This window comes from Podarcis filfolensis (genome assembly GCF_964270895.1).
Source record: "Podarcis filfolensis genome assembly, chromosome: 14".
Classification (NCBI taxonomy): domain Eukaryota; kingdom Metazoa; phylum Chordata; class Lepidosauria; order Squamata; family Lacertidae; genus Podarcis; species Podarcis filfolensis.
In genome coordinates, this window is record NC_139616.1 from 9,294,402 (window position 1) to 9,319,482 (window position 25,081).

At 44.6% G+C, this 25,081-nt stretch overlaps 2 protein-coding genes across 2 annotated transcripts in view; one reads left to right on the plus strand and one right to left on the minus strand.

Annotated features, from left to right (window-relative positions):
- PPIB (peptidylprolyl isomerase B) overlaps positions 1 to 25,081 on the minus strand; it is a 141,187-nt gene that overhangs the window by 94,664 nt on the left and 21,442 nt on the right. The gene's annotated exons all lie outside the window — the stretch shown is intronic.
- SNX1 (sorting nexin 1) lies at positions 2,484 to 23,198 on the plus strand. Its single transcript, XM_083586707.1, has 15 exons — positions 2,484 to 2,739; positions 5,953 to 6,055; positions 7,633 to 7,769; positions 8,312 to 8,378; positions 11,063 to 11,106; positions 12,614 to 12,755; positions 13,447 to 13,525; positions 14,896 to 14,971; positions 17,662 to 17,775; positions 18,044 to 18,137; positions 19,151 to 19,356; positions 20,646 to 20,789; positions 21,125 to 21,205; positions 22,220 to 22,291; positions 22,765 to 23,198. Exons 1-15 carry the CDS (start codon positions 2,620 to 2,622, stop codon positions 22,813 to 22,815), a joined length of 1,530 nt encoding a protein of 509 aa, XP_083442833.1. The 5' UTR covers positions 2,484 to 2,619; the 3' UTR covers positions 22,816 to 23,198.

Genomic DNA, 25,081 nt, shown 5'->3' on the forward strand with positions numbered 1-25,081 from the left:
AGTACAGTGTTACCTTGGGTTACATACGCTTCAGGTTACACACTCCGCTAACCCAGAAATAGTGCTTCAGGTTAAGAACTTTGCTTCAGGATAAGAACAGAAATCGGGCTACGGCGGCAGCAGGAGGCCCCATTAGCTAAAGTGGTGCTTCAGGTTAAGAACAGTTTCAGGTTAAGAACGAACCTCCGGAACGAATTAAGTACTTAACCCAAGGTACCACTGTAAGTGTTAGCTTTGTTGTCTGTGTTTAGTAAACATCAGAGCAACTGTGTTAAGGCTGTTCCAGTGCAATTGGTGCCAGATCCTTGCAGAGGTGGGGCAGCCAGGTACACTTGGTCCGGGACCAGCTTTTTTTGTTGAGTTTATAACTTTATTCTAGCAAGACTCCTGCCCCAGGCCTCAAACAAGCTCTGCATGGACCTGGTTGGTGTTTTATCCTTCTGCTAAGTAAGTGTAAGGATGAAAATGGGTTGCAATGGGTAAGCTTCTACAAATGCTGTAAGATACCTTAGTACTAAATACACCCAAAGTATTTTTCTATAAACAGTATCTTGCTATAACTGCCCACTTCCATCATGGCTACAGTTACTGTATAGGAAATCATGTGGTAGTACACCTGTTTACTGGTGAATACAGAAAAAGGAGAGGGTTTTGTCTTTGGCTGGGCATGAAGCCATTTCTGTTACAGCCAACCACTAAAGAATTTCCTTTGCCAGCTAAAAGGCAAGCCTATCAGCTAACTTCATAATGGGATTAAGTAGCTATACAGCTGTAAGTAACCTAGGTGTTCTAGTGTTACCAAGTACTAGATCAATAAAGATTAAATCTCGTGTCTAGCATGGCAACAGTTCAGTGGGATCAAATGCTGCTTTATATAACAAAAGGCTTGACATCAGTATTTGGCAATCTGCAAAACTAGGGTGGAATAAAATTTCCTTCTACTCTTCCCACCCCCTACACCCTGCTCTGCCCCATATATAAGGCAGATGATCTCCTTTTGTAGATATGAGAAGAGGCAGAGTAGTAATCAAATCCTAGACTAATATAACACATAAAATACTATTGATTTATAAAATGCTTTTATGCATACTGTGTAGTGGTTAGAATCTTGGACTAGTACCTGGGAGACCAGGATTCAAATCCCACCTCTGCCATGAAGCTCATGACTGGGCCAGTCACCCTCTCCCCGCCTAACCTACCTTGCAATGTTCTTGGGATTAAATGGGTCCATGTATGCCACCTTGAACTCTTTGGAGGAGGGATATAAATGCAATAGATAATAAATATACAATGTGCATTATCAGGGGTGCCAACTTGAATAAAACACTGTAGGGGCTCAGGTAAGCCCTGTTGTTGTTGTTTAGTCGTTTAGTCGTGTCTGACTCTTCGTGACCCCATGGACCAGAGCACGCCAGGCACTCCTGTCTTCCCCTGCCTCCCGCAGTTTGGTCAAACTCATGCTGGTAGCTTCGAGAACACTGTCCAACCATCTCGTCCTCTGTCATCCCCTTCTCCTTGTGCCCTCCATCTTTCCCAACATCAGGGTCTTTTCCAGGGAGTCTTCTCTTCTCATGAGGTGGCCAAAGTATTGGAGCCTCAGCTTCAGGATCTGTCCTTCCAGTGAGCACACAGGGCTGATTTCATTCAGAATGGAGAGGTTTGATCTTGCAGTCGATGGGACTCTCAAGAGTCTCCTCCAGCACCATAATTCAAAAGCCCCGCATAATTGGTCACATGATGCAGTGCACACACCATTTGAATGGGAATGCCTATTAACTGGGTGGGAGTGGCCCCCTCAAATATTTTATTGTGGGGGCCGAAGCCCCCACATCCCCTAGGAGTTAGCCCCTACGTGCATTATACAAAGTAGCAAAGCGCAGACAAATTTGCACATTCATAAGTTTCATAATTTGCACATTCATAATTTGCACGTTCATAAATTTGCACATTCATAATTTGCACGTTCATAAATTTGCACATTCATAATTTGCACGTTCATAAATTTGCACATTCATAAGTGCATGTGACAAATTCGGGAGGGGTCATCCAGTTAGATTGTAATGCACTGCTTTTTTGGGGGGGTGGGGAGGAATCCCCCCCAACCGCCCCACCCTATCCTGTATTTTGCCAGAACCAGGTAGCAACCCTACACGACGGAAGAGGCAGGATCTGTTGCCCCTGTGGGTCTCGCCACCCCACATTGCCTCAAGCGAGCCGTGTAGTAGGCCGCCTTGCGCTCCTTGGAAAAGCAAGGCGGAACCTGCTGCCCAGCCCCAAGCATGCGTCTACTCGGGAGTAAGCCCCCCGCTCAATTCCACGGAAGCCAAGCGAGGTGAGACCAGGCGTGGGCGAGGAGGATGCCAAGAGGCCACGCCCTGCTCCTCTCTCCCCCGCCCTGATTGGCTGCCCACCCACCCACCGCCGTCCCCCTCTCCTCCCCCCTCCTCACTCTTTCCCAGGGGCGGCTCCGGCTCCGCCCCTTTTTCCCCTCTCCGAGGCCCCGCCCCCTCGTTCTGGCGCCGCCGCGGGCTCCCCTCTCCCCATAAGCCGCCTGTTGCCGCTTCCGGCGGGGCTGTGCGGGAGCCGGAAGTGGCCTCCGCGGGTGGCGGCGGCGGCGACATGGCGTCGGGAGGCTCCCCTGTGGACCGGCTGCCTCCGCCTTTCCCCGCGGCGGAGCCTGCGGGCGTCCCGGAGGCGGGCAGCGACTCGGACGGGGAAGACATTTTCACCGGCAGCTCCGTGAGTGGCTTCCTCGGGGGGGCGCCCTTCCCTCCCCCCCCAGCAGAACCCCCGCCTTGTCAGGCGTCGCCCTCCTTCCCCTCAGCGCCGCCTTGAGAAGTTTCTGCGGACTTGGCCAAGGGCGAGGAGGGGCCACGGCGGCTCCGATGCTCCCGTGCATCGTCTCGCTCGAAGCGGAGCCTCGCAGGCTTCAGTGGGGCTTTGCTACCCCGGAAATCGTGTGTGTGTGTGTCTGTGTGTGTGGAGCAGAAAATATTAAAAATAAATTTAAGGAACCGCAGGGAGGGGGAGGGAGTCGAGTTTCGAAAGGTTAAAATGACTGTAAACTCATTGAAATGCATAAAACTGAAAATCATAATTATATATATGTATATGATGAGAAATTGTGTGTGTAGGATTGCAAACTTAATGGCAGTGCAAGCTTTCGGAAACGGGCTGCAAACTGCCCACTTCTTTACTTTCCACGAAGTTGTTCAGCAAGGGTGTGGGTGTATCTTTCCGTGCATGCGAGCGGGAAGGTGCGGTTGGTCTGCTTGTGTTGTTTTCGTCGTGCATTTTGTGTTGTGTTTCTGTGTTGTAAGGCGCCCTGTGACCTTCCAGTGAAAGATGGTGTACGAATTCCATAAAGAATCATGCATGTGGGGCTGGAAGGGCTAAATGGCGAATATCTTACCCATTTCCCCTCCCCTTTCCTGTATAGGCACCTGCCTTCCGAGGGTAGCCCATTTATGCAGTCTTCCTGTACTCTGTTCCTTGAAGATGTGTTATGATAAACCTGGTGGCATTTAAAGGGCCACAAGGTTCTTTATTGGTTTTCCTGCAATAGAGTGGGCATGGCTTCCTCTCAGAATGCTGCAGATTGATTGATTGTAAGGATATGGTGATGGGAAATCAAATCTTGGGCTTATGTTATGAATCTGTTGCATGGTGGAGGCTTGGAAGCAGTTTAAATCTAGAACATAAAATCATCTTTGCCCCCTCTTTTGGATGGCCGGAGGTCCCACTGGTGTTGACTGTTTGATCAAAGTTCTAGACTTGGGTTGAGTTCAGGTCTAGGTTTCAATTCAACTGCCCTGAGCCTGGGGAGGGCGGGGTATAAATAAATTATTATTATTATTATTATTATTATTATTATTATTATTATTATTAATTCCCAGTTTTGTCCATTGCATTAAAGCAGCAGCCTAATATGTTACCTCTCTGTAGCTACTTAATCTATTATCTTTTCTCTGTTTCACAGCCTTTCTTTGCTAATAAGACTTCATAGGAGGCTCTCTAAATCCCATGCTGCATAAGTGCATATATTTTGTATTCTTCCTAAGAGTTGCTGCTACTGCTTGTCTTAAAATGAATGCTGTTTACTTTGAGGCTTGTTTTATGTTACACTTCTGCTAGAATACTAGGTCATACACTTGATTAGTCCTTAAACACTCATTTGTCACTTTTGCATCCTGAGTCAGTGGTATGTTTTCCACTGAACAGTTACCCTCTCCATTAGTCTGAAAGGACTTGAATTTACTTTATGGTTAATTGCTCAAAAGGAGGATAACTTTAATCTACTGTCCTCAAAAGGAGGATAACTTTAATCTGCTGATTCACATTCTTACTGTTGCCGATAATGGCAATTTTTACCTGTTCTTATCAACAACATCCTGAAAAGCCTTTCTTACTGCATGCAAAAAACTGTTCCCATGTTCATTCAACCATCCTTTGACCAGTCCTGGGGATGTTCATCGTGTGATGGAATATAATTGATGTGATGGGGAAAGTTTGGTGCATTTAAGTTTTTAGCAAAATTGTCCTATCCTGATTCCTTTTTTAGAAGTTTAGAACTTAAGTTAATGTGAAGGGAACTTGTAAACTGCAAACAGGGCATAGAATTCTGCTTGAGGAGCCCCTTTTTTGCAGTGGATGTCCTATCTTATCTAGATGCAGCTAATTGGCTAAGAGTCATAGTTAGTCAATGTTTACCAGGTCTTATGTTTCCAGAAAGGAATGTTTCTTTCAGGTAACAGTCTGTGGGATAAACTGCAAAACCTAAAAAGTGAATGGTTTTGAGATACCTACATAAAAAGATATGAACCTGAAATTCAGATTCCTGGTAAGGGGATGAGGAAGAACTCTGTGGCACCAATTGACTGGAAAGAATCAGTAAGCATGATGCCGGAAGTTACTCAATCTCTGTAGAAATCATGCAAAACTTGCAAAACTTCAGCAAAATGACTAGAGCTGTTGGAAAGGCTAGATTTACTCTGCTCAGTATTGGTAACTTCTAAGAATTCTCCGTGGATAATAGTATGTCTACTTCTGATCTGATTTCCCGCCCACCCCCATAGTACCATATTTCTAGCTCTTACTGATACAGAAATGCAAGTACCAAAGCAGAAGAATGGACTAAGGCTCACAACACTGTATTTTGGGGAACAATACAGCCTTATTTAACTGTAGGGCCGCATGTTGCCATGAGCTGTGCCTTTTCATACAGAATAAAAGAGTGCAGAAACTTGCAGCCTCAAACTTCCAATCAAGTTTCTGCAACTTAGAACTTCAGGGAGCGCATGAAACATAAGAACTTCTTCTGAAGCAGTATGGCTCTGGCAGAGCTGCAGGGGGCTGAAGCCTTCCAGGGATTTGTTTGTCGTCAGCAAGCCTTGCTCCTGCAGCTCATTGCTCTGGCAACAAAGAGTCTGACTTCTAGCCTCAACAGCTCTGTCCATGGTGCCTCTTGGGTCTGTGACCCCGTTCATGCTGCTATTTTATTTATTTATTTTGAAATTAGCAACTCAGCCGTGCAAACAGTGTCAGGGCTGTCTCCAGATACCAGAGCATTGTGTCTTCAGAAAGCTGTTGGGAAACAGTGGGCCTCTATAAGCCAGCACTACAATGACAGAATAGTGTAAAATGCACCAATGTATGCATTATTAATTCCGCCCCAAAGAAGCTTTTTTTGACTTCTATTCTTCATAGCTGCTGAGAAGAAACATACTTAATGTACTGAATTGGGAAGGTTTTTTTAAAAAAAGTAAAGGTTTGAAAAACATTGGGTTTGCAAAATAACTTTACCTTTGGTAAAGTTGGCAGAGTTTTGTGAAACCCATGGCATCCATGTGACTGAAGGCATGCAATATATTTTTTCAGGCTTCTGTGGGCATATACTTCAATAACAGATTTAACTTTGTAACATGTATAATAACTGTTATCTGTTCTTCTTAGAGCAAGCCAATGTCGCCTAAGAAAGAGTCGCCTGTACCAGTAAGAACTACCTCCACAGAAAATGGTGTTCAGGAGGAACAGGATGATCAGGACCTGTTCGCAGGTATGTCTTCTTACCAGGTGTGATGGTGTAAGTTCTTAAGAAAGCATGCACTGCTGTGGATTCTCCAGTTGCACAGGAGAAGAGGTGCTTTGTGTTAAGGTGTTACAAAGTTGCTAGAAACAAACACCTTGACTTTGCAAGCAAGCCTGTCTGCAGATACTCTTCTGCTAAAACCCATGTAGCAGTTACAGCAGTCTTTTGCTGTTAACCCTTTTGCAGAAATGGGGCTTTAGATCTCTCCTATAGAAAATCTCTGGACACGAGCTCAAAAGTTGTGCTGTAGTGGCACTACAGATCAAGAAATCTCCACTTTGAATTTTGCTTTTACCAGAAGCTCAAGTAGGTGATCTCAGCCTCCGTGCCCTCATCTGCAACATGGGGTGGGTGGGAAGTAATAATACAGAGTTATCTTACATGGTTGTAAGACTTACAGCATAGCGCATGTGAACATTTGTATGAACATTTATATGAACGCTAAGTAGATAATATTAGATGGTGATAATATTAGACACGTAAATCTGAGCCAAGGAGGATCATTGGAGATTTAAAACCAGGTAGAGTATTTAACTAGCTGAAAGCTAGTTGGAACAAATGTATGGTATTTCTAATTCTGGTAATTCTACATGTTCAAATTAGGAGAGTTTTGTGATAATTGCATGTTCTCCAAGGAGTGTGCTTATGCCCAGGCTAGTAGCCGCTCTGTGTTTAGGTTAATTAAAGGAAGTGAAATTAGCAGGCCCTCAAGTCTTTGTACTAAACTATACTTGAAACACGAAAGCTCCCAAACAGGAAACCCAACCACCTCATCTGTCATACGTGTGCCTAGATATGTCCCTAGGTCCAGACCACAATTTACATGTGTTCCTCTTCTTTTTAAACTGACAACTGGCCATTTGTTTTCAGATAGTTTGGGAACTGATGGGACCTGTTTGCTAACAAGATGAAGTTTATGCAAAATGAAGTTTATTCTTGTTTTGGTATTTTGAAAAGGTCAATAAAATAAGTTCGGAGAAGTAAACAAAGTTTATACATAACCTAAATGACAGCTTTCAGGTGGCTTCTCAGTGCAGTCCTGACCTCTACTGCTGAAGGCTGCACACTTCTGGATGACCGTTGTTTGGACCTGCAGGAGGGGAGATTGCTGTTGCGCTCAGGTCCGGGTTGCAGTCTTCCTTGGGGCATCTGGGTAGCCACTGTGAGAACAGGATACTGAACTAAATGGACCATTGGCCTGATCCAGGAGGCTATTATGTTCTTATGGTATGCAGTATGACTTAGGCAATTATTTCACTATAAATCCATCCAGAAAGAGCAGGAATTGGTGTTGTGGCCTAGTACAAAGAAGGAGTGCAGCAGCATTATAGTTGCATATTTATATTCCTTGATCAGATTTGATTGCCAAAGATTACGGCGAATCTCTAACTTGAATGCCAGCCACACAGGCTGGAATTGGGGAGGATAATGTCTAGTAGCTCTTCCTGATACATTTCTTCTGGCCTAGAAAAACTCAACATCTTTCCTGATTCCTAAACCATTCCAGATCTCTGCCCCCAGTTATAAATCTTATCCTCTTTCAGATGCCACTGTAGAATTGTCTCTTGATAGCACACAAAACAATCAGAAGAAAGAGATGGCTACTGTGATCAGCCCTGTCCCTTCTTTAGAGAAAACAGCAAATTTGCCTTCTAAGCCACAGTCAAAAACCTATGAGGAGGTAAGTGTTTCTGTGATTGTCTAGTCATATAGTCAGTTATATATTGTATATCAACCTGGGAAGGGTGAATCTTGGTGACTATTGTGAATAGCCTGCTACATCTCTAAGCTAATTTCATACCCACATCTAATATTTACAATACATATATCCTGCCTTGGAACCTAAAAGCTTACAACATTTACTATTTTGTCAATTATATTTAAATAATATTTTTTTTGGGGGGGAACCCTATTGAACCTGACAAATAGGAAAAAAACTTACAAAAATGAATTTTTTAGGAGACAACTTTTTAGGAAACAGTAGATTCCATAGAAATGCTTTTGGAGAGGATACTTCAGAGCTGTGGTACTATGTTAGAAATTATGTTTTTATGTATTGAACATGAATGAGCTCTACATGCTGTAGCCTTCAATCTATCCTCTAACTCTTTTAATATTCACACAATATTTAATATATATACAAATGTGAATATTATGTTGTGCCTGATACACATCCTGACAGAAGTCCCTGGGTTAGCTGACTTGAATGTACTTCTCTTACAGTTGGAAGAAGAGGAACAGGAAGACAAATTTGAACTTTCAGTGGAAGTGAGTGATCCTGAGAAAATTGGTGAGTCACTATGAAATGGAAATTACTTGACATAATTGAAGGGGAAAGCTGCATGGGTATGTGTTTTGCCTTCCGGACTGAGGCAAGGCTGGTAATAAAGTTCTGCTTTCGGTGGTGGAGCTCAGAACGGCACTGATTGAACTGTCAACCCCCATCACTTACTGTTATGGATCAGCTTCAATACTCTGCTCTTGCTTCTTGCGTAGAACGGCAGTGCAAGCTTCTGCAAAAGCTTCTTGTTTCTGAAGTTTTTCCTGTTGCCAAAAATGTGATAGAAGAGTACTGTCAAGGGAAAAACTGCATAAATTACTGTGTTAACTTCCCACTCCCCTTCTGTGCCATTGTGGGTGATAGTCGGCTATTAGCAGCATAAATCACCTGGGTTTCTTAACTTGTATACGTTCAAGTGTAATACAATAGATGCCTATTCTGAAGCTGGATGGTCTCATATATTGTGTTCTTGACCAGAAGCTTAAGGCAATTGTGTTCTGTTACTGCAGGTGCTGAAGTCATTGCTTCAAGCAGTGATCCTTTTTAAGTTATACTTTGTGTCTGTTGAGTAATTAATGACCTGAATATTTAGATTTTAATCTGATTCTATAGAGGCTTTTGACTGATGCACAGCTCTATAGAGGGGTGAAGCAGCAGTACAGCAGTTTGTTCAGCATCATCCCTCTCACTCCTGAATTTCTGTGGTGCTCTTTAAACTGCTCAACATTTTTAAAAGGCTTTGTGCTTTAAAAAGCAACTTGGGCCCTGAATACAAGAGCTTGTCTGAAACAATACCTGCACTTCAGCTACTCTTGTGCCCGAATTCCCAAAAATGCTACTTAAATGAGAGACAGCAGTTTGTTGGGAGCTGGTGTACAGGAACCTTAACATTCAAATGTACAATGTACAGTGGCTTGCACCTTCCTTGCAGCTGTTGGTTGAATGCACACAACCATTCTCTGAGGTCCTGACTTAATACAACCAACTTCCAATTTACTGGCATTCAAAGCGTGTGCACCATTTTCACCTAGCAACACCAGGAGTTGACTTCTTGGAGAGGAATATTTCAAGACCAGCTGAGATGCAGCTATTTTGCATAATAGATAACTTGGCACATATCTTTTATTGCAGCTGCACAGATCCTGCAGATTTTATTACTGGAAAGGATTCTGCAAAAAGAATTCTGTATCTATTTATGCTACTTGCTTTTAGACTTTCTATGCTCTGAAAAGCAAGCCGTGTGCAGTGAAGGGATTCTTTGGCCAGCATCCTGTGTGTGTTCTTTTTTTTTTTTAAATGCCTTCAGTGCCATAACAGCCACTTAATTGTTCAGCCTGGGGCAGATGTGCAGAGCTCTCCCAGATCCCAGCAGTATAACAAGTCACTAATTATTATGTTAGGCTCATCTTTGTAGGAAGTAGAGACAGTACTTGGCACCACTGAGGAGCCACTATTGTGTAAGCTTCAGCTGTCAGCATCCTGTAGCTTGTATGGTTGGATAGCTGATGGAGACCTCCTGGATCATCTGAACCACCTCCATACATGGGGGATGACTAGCAAGATGGAAAAATACTCAAGTGGGGCTTATTTATTCAGTGAAATGGGAAATGTTCAGAGTGTTTCATCCTTGACCGGTTAACTGTTTTCTTCTTTGCTTGCTTGCCAGGTCTAACACTCTGTTTTTAGTAAACTTTACTTACAGTATTACAAACTACCATGCTTTTCTAAAATCTTCATTGCAAACTTGTTTCCGGAGTCTACTATGGTTCACTGTTCCCCACCCCACCCCCACACACACTCCACAACAAAATCAGCTGATGCACATATTATTCCAGCAGTAGCCTATTGAATTCCAAATGTTTTTGATATAGGAAACATGAGATGCAGCCCAGAATTCTGCATGCCTTTGTTATAACATCACATGGCTCAGCTTGTGATTCACTCTGCTGCCCGGAAACTTCTCGGCCAGAGCTATTGCTTAACTATCTCACTTTTAAATTGATTCATTGTTTAGTGCTTATAACTTTTCACTTCCTGCCATTTTTAGCTTCACATCCTTTTTTCTATACTTGCTAGTTTGGTAAGTTTACGTTCAGCTTCAGGTAAATTGTGTCACCTTGCTAGGCTGAAATATAGTTGCCCAGTCATTGTGGAAGTGTGAGTTGTTGCAGGTAATGTTGAATTCAATATTGGAGGATTGTCTTCCTGACAGTTTTCTAAAAAGCAAAATTCTAGGGTCTCACCCAGTAGAATAGCATACGCCATTTGGGAGCTAAGCAGGACTTCTGGGAAGGTGGATACTGGGCTACACTGCCTATTACAGCTTTTTCCAACCCCGCCCGCCCAAAAAACAACCCTGATTCTTAATTTCTCGAGGTCACTGCATGCCTTGAAATGGTATGGAGTTCAGTATGCTTCAAATGTGCTTTGAGCACATGTAAACACCACGATTGCACTAAGAACCTTGCGTAAGGTACACAGGCTAATCCACAGCCATGTGATAAGATCAAAGCTAGTTTGCAATAGTGGCATGACCCTCAAACAATCAGCAGAGATTCTTCAGCTATCCTGGGCAACAGCCTCCGTTAATCAGTTTACCAAGAGCCCACTAGGAGGAGGCATCCCCACAGCTTCGGTATGGCAGTTTGCTAGAGACAACTGAATTTTTCCTTCCTTTCTCCTCCTTTCCATAGGAGATGGTATGAATGCCTATGTGGCCTACAAGGTGTCAACACAGGTATGTCTCACACTCTTTCTTGGTTGCACCAAGTCCAGTTAATGCAAAGTTCCTTTCAGTTGGCTTTCTGCTTAAATTGCCTTTCCATTGGTATTGCACTGCAAACCTTGGGTAGTCAGTGCACTTTTCAATTGACTGATTACACACCGGTTTCTTTTCTTAGGGTAGCGCAGTAATTTCCCTTCCTACCCTTCCTGTATTGATTGGTGCTGGCCTTACAGGGAAGTAGCAGAGGAGTCAGGCTCCTGTGGCTTCCAGAGAGTACATTCAGAAGGAAAATACAGAAAACACAGTAAGAGGCATCAAAAAGTTCAGAGGAAAGGCCTTCTCCCAACCCCAACCCCAACCCCCAGACACACACATCAAAGCATGATATAGAAAAACTGAACTTCTTAATAATAATAAAAATATTTTTGCATGATTGGAAAGTATTTTGATAGGGGTGTGCAACCTCTTACACGACTCTCTTCTTCAGCATGACAACATTCCAGTTAATGGCTAAGAAATAGAACTTGAATACCAGCAGATTGTTTAACTACAGCTTTGCTTTGCTCAGCTAAGGCCAACTTAAATTTATGGAGCTGAGAGTTAAAGGACTTTTTTATGCTCACTTGGTTCTGGGTAAATCTCAGTAAGAGGGAAGCTCCTAACAGAAAGCTTTTCTTAATATTTCCCATGAATATCTCGAAGCGTCCCCTCTGGAATCTTTAGTCACATGCACATCTCATGGACTCAGTTTAGTTGATCTGTTAAAAGACAAGGAGTTGGTGAGTTAAATCTGCTCATCCTTTTGCAGCCCAGCCACAGTGCTGGTGGTTTCTGTTTCTAACCTGTGTTTCTCCTGTTCCTGCAAATGAGTAAACATATACTGGGCAGGATCCAAAGAGTTTCATGAGAGTCTTGTGATTCTGAACAAAACTTCTTCATGCTGCATGGCAAACCATTTTTACAAGTTTTCTGGGGTGGAGGACAATTTGATATGGTATACTCAAAGGGAAGCAAAGTGGCATGTGGCATAAACCAGGTCACAGCCTTATCTCAGTAGAATTATTGTATCCTGACCATGCCTGGGAACCTCTGGAGGGCAGCAGCTCCATCTCCATCATTGTCATTTTGTCTGAGTAAAAAAATCAAGAAATATATAATTAATAATGTGAACTGTTCACTACCTTTACTATATGTAGTGCCTTTCATATTCTTATGGTACAGTCCTAAGTATGTTTTACTCAGAGTTCAGTCCTCTTGTCTTCAAAGCGGTTTACTCCCAGGTAAGCAGTCAAAGGACTGCAGCATGTAAAATTCATGCTTGCCAATGTTGTGTGTTTTTCAGTTCTTTCAAAAAAAAAAGTGTGTGTGGTGGCAGTACAGCAGTGGCAAAGAATAGTTCATTTTTATAGCTTCAAGAATTCTGCAAGCAAAGCATCTCTATGCACATACTTGTGTTTGTAAGATATAACGTAATACAGGATGCTTCCATGTTAACGTGATGTCATTGTGTCCTCCTCAGACCACTTTGCCAATGTTCAGGAATAAGCAGTTCTCTGTGAAGAGGAGATTCAGCGACTTCCTGGGCTTGTATGAGAAGCTATCAGAGAAGCACGCACAAAATGGATTCATCGTCCCCCCACCTCCTGAGAAGAGTTTGATAGGTGAGGTTGGTCAGTCGCTCTGCCAGCAACATCTCTGCAGACCTCTGCTCTCTGTTTTCAGTGCATCGTTGTAACTGAGGTGCCCTTGATACTGTGATCTTAACCTTTCCAAGGTTATTAACACTTAAAACATGCCAATGGACTTTTAAAAGCATAACACTGTGCAGTAAGAAAGCATCATCAGCCCACCTTGTCCTTGTGTGCCTTGAGCGTGTAATTGTTGGTTGCTCTTTGTTTTGCAGAGAGCAATAAACACATAAGGCATACCTGACTTCCTTCCTAACATTGCATCTCTGATACTGGTGAAGTTTCACTGCCGGCTTCCATCTGCAGTTCTCTACTACTATACTAAACCAATACTCCATGTGCCTCACTCAGCCTCTTGTAGCACTTCTGCCTTTGGGCTCTACACAGAATGTTGTGGCTTTCTATGGAGAGCAATGCCCTTCTGGACGCACAGTGTTCATGTGACCTGTGCTGTTGTCATAATGCATTTCTGGCTCTTTGACTTGCTCTGCAAGCACTGTTGGAGTCCGTTGCGCACAGTGCTTGCAGAGTGGAGAGCAGTTTTCTTCACATGGGTGCTCAGGTGCTGCACCGAGGACATGTTTGTCCTATTAAAGCCACCGCGAGAGCAAGCTGAAGGTGCAGCACAGGTACAGCTGACCATATCGCTTCCTCCTTGTTCCAGGAATGACCAAAGTAAAAGTTGGGAAAGAAGATTCTTCCTCCACAGAATTCCTAGAAAAACGTCGAGCTGCCTTGGAAAGGTAATCGCTCCGTGCATGTAACTGTCTGCTGTAGTTGACCGTTGTCAAAGGCCACAGTAAGCTGTTCACTTGGCCTACTCTGCTATGTAAAACTCTTTACTGAGGAAAAACTGCCATATATGGAGTCAGTTCATTGGTCCCTCTAGTATTCTCTGAATGGCAACAGCTCTCCCAATTCCCAAGCAGAGATCGCTCTGAGCCTTCCTAGCCATATGCCTAGGTGGGGGTGATGGAAGTTGCCACCCAAAATATCTGGAGGGCACCAGGTTGGGGAAGGCAGCCATAGAGCTTTAACCCTTCTCCTTTGTGTTGTCAGAGGAGCAAATATTGAAAGCTTTGGAAGAAGTGCCTGAAATAATTCATAATACAAAACGCAGCCTCCTTTTCGTTCTTGACTTCTGAGAAGAAATCATCTGACTTCAACCCAATAAAGAAAATATCTCCTTTGCTTTCAAGCTGACTTTAACAAAGCATGCTTTTTCTTAAAATTCCTCAGGGTCATCATCCTGTGAATTTCCATCAGTTATAAAACATTCTCTGTAACCATACCTTTTAAAACAAACAAACAAACCTCTTCTAGCATGATCCTACTAGCTGAAGTTAAATTCTGATAAAAACGGGCTGGCAAAGATAATTAAAATCGAAAGCAGGTTCAGGTATCTCTCATTGGATAGGGAAGTGAGAGAGGAAGCAGGCACCGTTCCAGTTCTTGTTCCACCTTGTTACACTTTTGCTATCAGTGATGCAGACTGCAAAAGGGTCACCTTCCTTTAAGACATCACATGTTTTGCTCTATTACCTTTCCTTATCTAGGAGTGTGCCTCTCAAATGAGTTGGAGAGCAAACCTGCTAGCCAGCAGTTTTGCAGAGGCTGCACCCCATAGTCTTTCCCTGAATAAGTTACCTCTCTTGATGTTGGGAGTGGAGATGCCTAGAGCTTGGCTTCTGAAATTCAGCTCCAAAATGTCACCCTTGCACATCTTGCCTGATGCAGTGCTTTCACCAGCATTGCTGCTCCCCCAGTCTCCTGTCTCCTCCGCCAAGAGCAATCACACAGCTCGACTCCATCACCTGATTCTAAACCCAGAATCCCGCTGCTTGCCGTCTAAAGAGCCGTTTTCAAGCTGAAACAGGCATCTTGCCCATCATGCCAACCTAAACATCCCTGTCATTCAAGTCTCCTTCTCCATTGACAGCTGCCACCACACATTCTACACCCTCCTCCCTTGGTTGTGGATCCCGGCAAAATGCAAATTCCACACATTCCAATTGTCCTGAATGTTGTGATGTCAATGTGCATTCCCCGCCCCCTTTTTAAAAAATAAATGCTAAATGAAGGGAGCCTGGCCTCATACTTTCCTCTCCCACAGGTATCTTCAAAGAACGGTTAACCATCCAACCATGCTGCAGGACCCAGATGTCAGGGAATTCTTGGAAAAAGATGAGGTTGGTTTGCTGCCGTACCTGAGTGCACAACACTTGTCTGCAAAGTGTTTCTGCACTTGGGGCCCGGTTTATTTATCTAACATGGTTTATTTGGTAAAACTCTTGAGGAATTCATTTTGTAGATGTTCTCAGTCGGAACGAACTTGTACTCTCGGACACATTGGTGAGCTGCAGAGGAGGTAGAAAGGCACAAACCTCTTGTCACAGCTTCTGTCAAAACAGAGAAACCACTTGTGTGTTCTCCCTCTGGTCAGCTGCTCTTGGGCCACTCAGTCTTGCAGCAATTTAGTGAGCCACATGTGACACCTGATACAGATTGACTGGGACTTACTCCATGCCACTTCAGACTGTTCTTCCTGGAGTGGGGCTGAGGAGTTTCTGATGGCATAGGGATTACTAGATGCGTATAACACTGAGGAGAGGTTTGTTTGTTTTTTAATAGTCTTGTGCTCCAGCCCTAAGCTCTTGAGGTCCCTTCCTTATGCAAGCCTTGTGATTCTTTTTTGTCAGTATTCTTTGGGTGGTATTCAGCAAAGTTTACTTGGAGCAGAGCCATTGAAATGAATGGAGCTAACTTAGTTAACTTTCTCCTTCTGCAGTTGTGTAGGGCTAATATGGGACGCGGGTGGTGCTGTGGGTTAAATCACAGAGCCTAGGGCTTGCCGATCAGAAGGTCGGTGGTTCGAATCCCACGACAGGGTGAGCTCCCGTTGCTTGGTCCCTGCTCCTGCCAACCTAGCAGTTTGAAAGCACATCAAAGTGCAAGTAGATAAATAGGTGCCGCTCCAGCGGGAAGGTAAACGGTGTTTCTGTGCGCTGCTCTGATTCACCAGAAGCAGCTTGGTCATGCTGGCCACATGCTGTGTGCTGGCTCCCTCGGCCAATAAAGCAAGATGAGCGCCGCAACCCCAGAGTTGTCCGTGACTGGACCCTAATGCAGGGGTCCCTTTACCTTTACTAGGGCTAATATTAGACACTTCAATGCATAGCATGGCCACAGCTTCTTCTCTTTGTTGCTCTCTGTAGTTGTAACCAACTTCTCAGCAAATAGGCCTAGTTTCAATCCTCTAGTTTCATGCTGAGGCATCATGGCTTGTTTCTGCTTTCGTTGCTCACTTGTTCTTGTGTGAAATTAGGCTTTCCAGTCAATGTGTGGTTTTTTGGTGAATTCTCACTACAAAAGTTGCCTAGTTGTATCATGTTCTCCTTTTTTTAAAAAAGGAAAGAAAGCAAGTTCTAGTCGCTATGCACAGTTCACAAATCATAAATAAGTACCCGTATGTTCAGGGAACACTTGGAATGTGTTCTAGGAATGGGACTGTAACAATATCCCTCCATTACTTCCAAGTCGTGGGCTTGTATTCCTAGCAGCTCCAGAAACATGTTTTATAATTAGGTCTACTGGTTTTACTTGTTTCCCAAAGGCGTCTGGGCCACTTGGGGTTTACCTATATACCTGAAGGAGCGTCACCGCTCCATCGTTCAGCCTGGACACTGAGGTCCAGCTCCAAGTGCCTTCTGGAGGTTCCATCAATGCAAGAAGTGAAGTTACAGGGAACCAGGCAGAGGGCCTTCTCAGTAGTGACACCCACCCTATAGAACGCCCTCCCATCAGATGTCAAACAGATAAACAAATATACCACTTTCCAGAGACATCTGAAGGCAGCCCTGTATTGGGAAGCTTTTAATGTCTGGTATATTTTGTGTTCTTTTATACTCTGTTAGAAGCCACCCAAAGTGGCTGGGTCAACCCAGTCAGATGGATGGGGTACAAGTAATTACTATTACTATTGTTGTTACTGGGTTGCATAGGTTGTTCACTGAGCAGACTTATTGGAGGAGGATGCTAATCTTTAGCAGGCGATTGGATCAGATGAGGTCTTGATGCCTTCTTGTACTCTGAGAGGCCTCCTCAGCTGTTGGGCCCAGCTATCATGAAATTGGAAGAGAACAAGATTAGAACCTTATAAGATTTCAAGAGCTACTCCAGTGTCCAGCACAATATGACATGTTAGCAGCTGCACAATAAACCCCTCTTCCCACCTGGTGGTCCATCCCAGCTGACTAGTATATAGCATGGAAAGAAAACAGCAAGTGGGTCAGGCAGTCTCTTTCCAAAGCAGGGACCCGGTCCTAGGAGGCAGTATCTATATGGGAAGAAACACTGTTCACAATTGATGGGCCTCAGAGCTCATTTTCTGTTTTACAAGAGGCTTTTCCTAGTGCAGAATACAGGCTGATGCTTCCATTTTCTGAACTGTATGGAATTTGGGGATATTTTCTGCCAAACATTGCTGCCTGCCTCTGTTTGGAATCTCTCTGGTACCCATTTATACTTCATGCTTCTTTCATGGCCTCTTAATATAAGACTTCAAGTAGCTCAGTTTGTCAGTGCTGTAGATCAGGGGTAGGCAACCTAAGGCCCGGGGGCCGGATGCGGCCCAAACGCCTTCTCAATCCGGCTTGTGGACAGTCCAGGAATCAGCGTGTTTTTACATGAGAAGAGTGTGTCCTCTTATTTAAAATGCATCTCTGGGTTATTTGTGGGGCATAGAAATTCGTTCATTTCCCCCCCCCCCAAAAAAATATAGTCCGGCCCTCCACAAGGTCTGAGGGACAGTGGACCGGCCCACGGCTGAAAAAGGTTGCTGACCCCTGCTGTAGATGATCAGGCTTTACTCTCCCTACAGTTGCCACGAGCAGTTGGCACTCAGACCCTGAGTGGAGCTGGACTTCTGAAGATGTTCAACAGAGCTACTGATGCCGTCAGCAAAATGACCATCAAGATGAATGAGTCGGACATCGTAAGTTTTTAACAGCTGTATGTTTGACTTAAATGTATTTCTTTGGGGGGTGTTTGTGGAAGTGAATACCTATCTCAGGGGTTGCCAGCATGGCGGCTTCCAGATGTTGGCGGACCACAACTTGCACAATCCCAGAGTATACCATGCTAACTGGGGCTCATGGGAGTTTAACAGCATCCAGAGGGCATCACACTGGTGTTTCCAGGCCTAGCTGGATATCGCATTGACTTCCCTTAAAATGAGACCTTGGTGGTTTTACCTCTTTCAGTGGTTTGAAGAGAAGCTTCAGGAGGTGGAATGTGAGGAGCAGCGCCTGCGGAAGCTACATGCTGTTGTAGAACTGCTAGTTAATCACAGGAAAGGTAACATCACAATTCGCTGTCATGGACTGGTTGGGCGCAGGTGGGAGGAGCCAGTTGGGGAACCACCAAGCAGAGAAGGCTCAAAGCCCAGGGAGTGGTGGTGGGACAATAATGAGTGGTCAGAGGGAAGAAGACTGAGAAGAGGTAACAGGACGTGGTGAGCTTGAGAGTCTGTGGCAGAGAGCAGTCCAGAATCAGAGGCAGAAGCTGGAGCAGGGGAGGAGGGAGGCCAGGAGGCAGAGATGAGTCAGGCTCATGAAGAGTCACAGGTGTCTCCCCCTCCTGCTGCAACAAGCTTCCCCCCATCTCCTAGAACCAGAAGAGGCAGGAAAAGGGCAGTGGAGAGGTTGGATTCACACAGGCACAGTCTCCAAGTGCTTGGGGGACACCCTGGAGAGGAGGGCACTTAGGCAGCTGTGAAGAGGTGGGGGCTTTCAGTCTCTGCAACTGATCCATAGGGCAAGATCTACCAGGGATGAACTGCTGTGCTCATGAGGCCTGACGCAGATCATATTTTTGCTAATAAAGAGTTAACTCCAGCTTGCGCGGTGAGATTACTGTGGGCTCACTCCTGGCACATACTTTGTAAAGCTGAAAAACTATGCAAGACTTCTATAGATCTCTGTGCAGCATCTTGAGCATGCTGCAAATCAGGGCTGGGCAACCTTTTTCAACCCAAACGTGCACATTCCCTTCTGGGCAACCTTCTAGGGGCTGCATGGCAGTGATGGGTAATAGCTACTGAAGGCAAAGAGCTTCCAGGGGCATGGGAGGCTGCCACATGTCAAATAGCAACATGCAATTATTGGCATAACATGTGGCAAACTGTAATCCAGGTCCTTACTTTCTGTAGCATCTTCAGTCTCCAGCTGCAGCATATCCCAAAATACCAAACGGTGAGGTGCAGGCCAGTGGATTGTGTAACCAATTGCTGCCTCTCCAGCAGTGATCTTTGGCTGGCTTAGTTTCTCACGTTTCCTGCTGCGCTTAATGCTTTCTGTTCCACCCACCAGAACTGTCACTGAATACGGGTCAGTTTGCCAAGAGTTTAGCCATGCTGGGGAGTTCAGAGGACAACACCGCCATGTCCCGGGCGCTCTCCCAGCTGGCTGAGGTGGAAGAGAAGATTGAACAGCTGCACCAAGAACAGGCCAACAGTGACTTCTTCCTCCTGGCTGAGCTCCTGAGTGACTACATTCGCCTTCTTTCTGTTGTGAGGGTGAGAATGCCTTGGCAAGAAGCTGAAATGTGTTGATGTGTAATGCCTATGTTCCCAGCCATGGGCTTGAGGGCCCCAGGCCTGCTGCATTCAGAATGCTTCCAGGCCTGGCCCCAGGATCTTGAGATACAAACAATAAGTCTGTGCTCTGAATAAACCCAGGTGTGTTGCTGTACACAAGTTAGAACCAGGCAGAGGGCCTTCTCAGTAGCGGCGCCTGCCCTGTGGAACACCCTCCCATCAGATGTCAAAGAAATAAACAACTATCTGACTTTTGGAAGACACTTGAAGGCAGCCCTGTTTAGGGAAGTTTTTAATGTTTGATTCCATTTTTAATATTATGTTGGGAGCCACCCAAAGTGGCTGGGAAAACCCAGCCAGACGGGTGGGGTATAAATAATAAATTGTTGTTACTGTTAATTAATTAATTATCTGCTTTTGCAGTGCTACCGTTGTTGACTGGGCTGTTCAGCTACCTAATATTAGACAAGGGCATTTTAAATTGCCTCTAGCCATTCCCATGATCCCATCATTCAGATTCCAGAATAGCAATGAGTCTGTGGGTAATCAAAATAACAACTCTCTGCTACTCTGGCATTGATGACTGTGGAACACCCAGGTCTCATCCTGCTGTTCCACTGTCTACAACATGTGTTGGAGGTGGAGAGGGAGTGCCAATTTTTGATTTTATTTTTCAAATTTATAATACAACAGCGCCAAATTAAAACTAATTTAATACATTTTTTTCAAAAACTGGCTTCCCATTCTCTCAGGTATTTCCATTATTTCCCCTGTTAAATGCTGCTTATTTTCCAGATTTATCTCTAATTAACATCCTTTTTTTAGCGAATTTCTCAACCATCAGCTGTCCCATTACCGACTCCTGCATATAGATAAAACAAAATTATATCAAATAACAAGTGAGGTTATAGTAATTTAAATCTTTCATTTGTCTTTCTAAGTTTCACGTAACTGCATTTTCTTATCCCTGGAAGTTACTGTCCTCTGCCTGCTTGCACAGTCATTCCCACAGAAACTCTTCTTTTCCATCTTAATTTATATGCAAACTCAATTCTCTCCTTTTCAACGTGTTTTCATTTGAGTTACCAGCCTCCCAAGGCCATTTCTTACATTCCACTGAAGATGCAGCATTTAGAGCCGGCCATTGTGTTGGAAGTGTACCATGCGCTGGAGGGTCTTTTGATGCTCTGATTTAACCCGTTGTTGTGTGTGGTGTTGCCTGGTGGAGGAGAGACTCGTTCTGAAGGTGTGCCCTTCCCTGCCAACAGGGTGCCTTTGACCAGCGCATGAAGACCTGGCAACGCTGGCAGGATGCCCAGATCATGCTGCAGAAGAAACGAGAAACAGAGGCTCGGCTGCTGTGGGCCAACAAACCCGACAAGCTTCAGCAAGCCAAAGAGGAGATCTCAGAGGTGAGAGGGACACCCAAACCTGACAGGTCTCCTCTCTCCATCCCTGTTGGTATGTGTCTCCCTATCCTAATAAGCCCCGTGGAACTCAGAAGGGTTATATGAACCAAATCTTCATCTGTAAGCAAGGAGAGATGGTGTGGTTCTTTCTGAGATGAGCCCTTCCAGTTAGTGGGGAAACCCGATGGTTTTAACAAAAGCCTTATCTTTATCTATCTGCTTACATGTCTGTTCTAGGGTGTTAAAACGTGTAGTGCCAAGTTGTGTGTAATGAAGATGTACACACACACACACACACTTCTGCATCATGACAATCTGTCCTTTTCACATTTCTGCAGTGGGAATCTCGTGTGACGCAATATGAGCGAGACTTTGAACGAATATCTGCAGTTCTCCGGAAGGAGGTGTTGCGGTTTGAGGTATAGAACTTGCGTTAAGCGCATTGGAACCCCTTTAACTTGACAGTTTAACACAGTGCTGGCAGACCGGGGAACTGGTTTCCTACCACTCTGAACTGAGATATTGCTGGGTGGGGGAAGTTGAGAGGTCTCATAACTAGGTTTGACTTGGATGCTGCTTTCACTGCCCTTAATTTGATAAACTTTGCCCTAAAGCAGATACGCAGTAGTTGGTAGTCTCTGTGTCAAGGAAAGCTAAAGATTTGGATATGACTGAATGCTTTAACATGGAGGTTTCAGTTTCCGTTGCAAAGCAGCTCTAGGAAATGCTGGTCAGTCTTCCTGTGATAGCTTATGAGACTGGGCTGCAGGTATTTAGGTGGCTTCAGAATCTAGCGTGAAACAGACCTGTTGGCTTGATTTTGCTGGGCAAAACTGCAACAGGAGTGGGCAGCAGCTAGGTGTGAATCTATTGTTGGATCTTTTGGTGATTCTGCAGTAGATAAGCCAAGGTTTCTGGTGTAAGTTTAGAAGGAACAACAGCAAAAAGCCTTTTTCTAGATTGGGCTGCTTTAAAAGAACAGCACTGCTTTGGGGAGAAGCTGGTGTAGATGCTCCAGTGTAAGTTCTGAGCTTCTGTACTAGTACTAAAAACCAGTTCCTCGGCACACACCCTACTAGTTCTGAGTACATATCTGCCTCCTTATCTAATTGCTATTGTGCACCTGCCTTTGGTGCAAGGTTTTGGCTAGAAATCAGGTAGATCTGCAAACCGTATGCCTGCCTGTTCCTGCTGCTGTTCCGTTACAGTAAGATAATTTCTGTGGCATCTTGGGGGTTGATTGGTTTTGTGGCATCAATAGGCAAAGCTTGTTTTTGTTTGTTTAATTGGGCATGCAGCTGTTTACAAAGCAGGGTGCCTTCAGTATCAAGCCAAATCCTAGTGCCTGATGTCTCATAAGAGACTTGCTACAACCTCCTGTTGGGATGGTTAAGTCTTCATTATTATTATTCTTTTACATCCTTTGTCTACAGAAAGAGAAAACAAAAGATTTCAAAACTCATGTGACCAAATACCTGGAGACGCTGTTACATTCGCAGCAGCAGGTGAGGGAGCAATCAGCCATGTACATCTTCCCTTGACTTTCATCATTTGCCGGCTATTTATCCCAGGAGACACCTTGCAGAACAACGCAACCCAGTGAAATGCTCATCTGTCTCGTTAGAGTTGCCCTGCTTTTGCTCCTATCCAGTGCATAATGCCAGTGGGGTCCCATATGAGAACGAAATCCAGTGGACCACAAAGTATAGCTGCCCTGTGGCACTTCAATACAGACTCTCTCCAGTGCATTACACAAGGCAGAGCACAGCTGTATGTTCTTGCCTAAAGAAAGATGTCCCAGCAGCTTGCAGGGCCATGTTGATTACCCACTTAAAAAAATTAAGGAAGGGAACAAAGCCCTTCAGTGGCCAAAGTCCTTGGTGGGTGGTAAAAGGGGGTGGCGTTACCAGATACTTTTAGATGAGCAGCTTGTGTTTTCCTTGCTGACATTTCCTCCTCTTTCTTGTGTCCTATGCAGTTTGTGAAGTACTGGGATGCATTCCTACCGGAGGCAAAGGCCATCTCCTAACCAGGCCAAGCAAACTCATGCAACCTGGACTGATTCTGCCTTTACTACATTATACCTCTTGGCCTTTCAGATGGATCCTGCAGAGCTGATAGACTCCACAAGCAAAACAGCAGTTTCCCCAGCTAGTAACTCTTCTTCTAACTGTATATTTTTTCATTTAGGTTCATATATATATACACACACACAAACACACACACATATATATATTTTCCTATTGAAGAGACTAGTCCCCTGCTTTAACAAGCCAAGACCCGCTGTAGGGAGCGGAGAATGGGCAGGGGTTACTGTGTATTTTTTGGACTTTGGTATTGGGCCCAGGAATGCTTCCTGTGACTCCTGTGGTGCCATGACGACTATGTAATAAAACTTAAAATCAGGGCTAATCTGTTTCTTATTTCTGCATTGTGGTAGCTCCTGGCAAGGAGGTGCAATGGAACAAATGTTACTATCGACTGAATAGCTGTGTTCTGGGGAAAGCAGTCATCTGCCAGAATCTGCCTGTCGCTTGGTGCCACAAGCAAACCCCTGGCATTCTGCAGGGGTGAAAATTCAGCCTTACGTACTTTTCAGTCTACCTACACTTTCCCCTTTTCTCTGTATCTACCAGCCTCATCTTATCCCAGGTTGCAAACTCTCCAAACCTTGCATGCACTTCTAGCGCAAGAGCTGCTTCTGCCTGAGCAGCTTGTTTTGAGAGGCTCACTGTTGGAATCAATCCTGGCGCTTTGGGGAAGAGCCATAGCTCAGTGACAAAATAGATGCCTTGCATGCAGACGGTCCCCTAGTCCCATCCCCAGTAACATCTCCGGGTAAGGCTAGGAAACCTCTTTGGAGATTTGCTGCCAGTCAGTGTAGACATTACTGAGTTAGATTAACCCTATGGTCTTGACTCTGTTTGAATGCAGCTTCCTAGATTCCCTTGATTTGCAGGTGGGGAAGAGAAGATTGCTGGCCAGTCTTTCATCATCCTTGGAAAAACCTGATTTAAATACTAGCAGCCAAACATTGCCTAGTGCTTGCTAATGCTCTGTAGTTTTTAGTTAAGCTGAAAACACTTGATTTCTTGCCTGCTCAGAGTCCTTGGCTTGATTTTGTTCTCCCCCACTCTGAGACATTGGTGCTAAAGATTCAAAATTAGCTTGACCACAACCATGCCCTTAAAAGCCTTGTATGCATTTTTATCTGCCTTCTGCTTTCAGTTCTAATAAGCTGGGGCTAGAAGTCTCTGCAAACTAAATATCAACTGATATTAAAGAGGAACCTGAAAGTCCTTTGTTTCTATGCTATCCCGTTAAATCTGTATCTGAAAAGATTCCCTGTTCCTTGCTCTTCCATGTAGCCTGCAGAGCAGCAGTGGGTACTTAATCCCTTTTGCAAATATATATTTCTGTTTTGTTCTTGTTGGCATAGACTCAGATTGGGGAAGTGGGTTATAAATCCCGCAGATGTTCTGTGGACTCAGCACAAGGAAGCATGAGGTAGTGTCACTTAAGCCAAAATGATGGGTTTACCAGGGGGTAGGGGAAAACTGTATTGAGCCCCCAAGGTATTTGTTCCAGACTCCTATACCTAAGAGAGGAGAAACTGGAGCAAGAGTTATCCAGAAGTCCTTCTGTTCATTCAGCCACTGACTATCAGTTCCATTCGCAGGCTGTGCAATGTATGGCAAACTGATAAACTGGGTGGCACCCTGGTACCTACAGGGCGTGGAAAAACAACCACAGATGCCACTGAGCACACTTGCCCAAGTATGTTGTATTTGGGTTGGTCAGCCATGAAGTGTAGTCCTAAATTGGCAGCCTGTCTCAGGGAACCTGTGCTGCTCCAGATGTTGTTAAACTATAATGCCTATCATCCCTAGACCCTGACCATTAGCTATCCCGGCGGGGGCCACACTGTTTCTACCCCAGTGCACAAGAAAGACAGGATACAGGTGTTTAGGGAAGCTTTTAATGTTTGATGTATTACTGTATTTTAACATTTGGTTGGAAGCCGCCCAGGGTGGCTGGGGAAGCCTAGCCAGATGAGCGGGGTATAAATAATAAATTATTATTATTGGTGAGCTAAGCAGATGTGAGGTCAGGAGGAAATAGAACTTTGCCCATGATAAATTGATGTCTTTAGGGGGCTGGAACACTCCTTGTTTTGTAACTGGCTGTGACTCTCCAAGGTCTTGCTGGACAGAAGCATTTCCTATTGCTCTGTCATCTAATCTGGGAGATGCCAAGGCCAGCTTGGGGAGAGGGGTCTCCTCCACCATATAAAT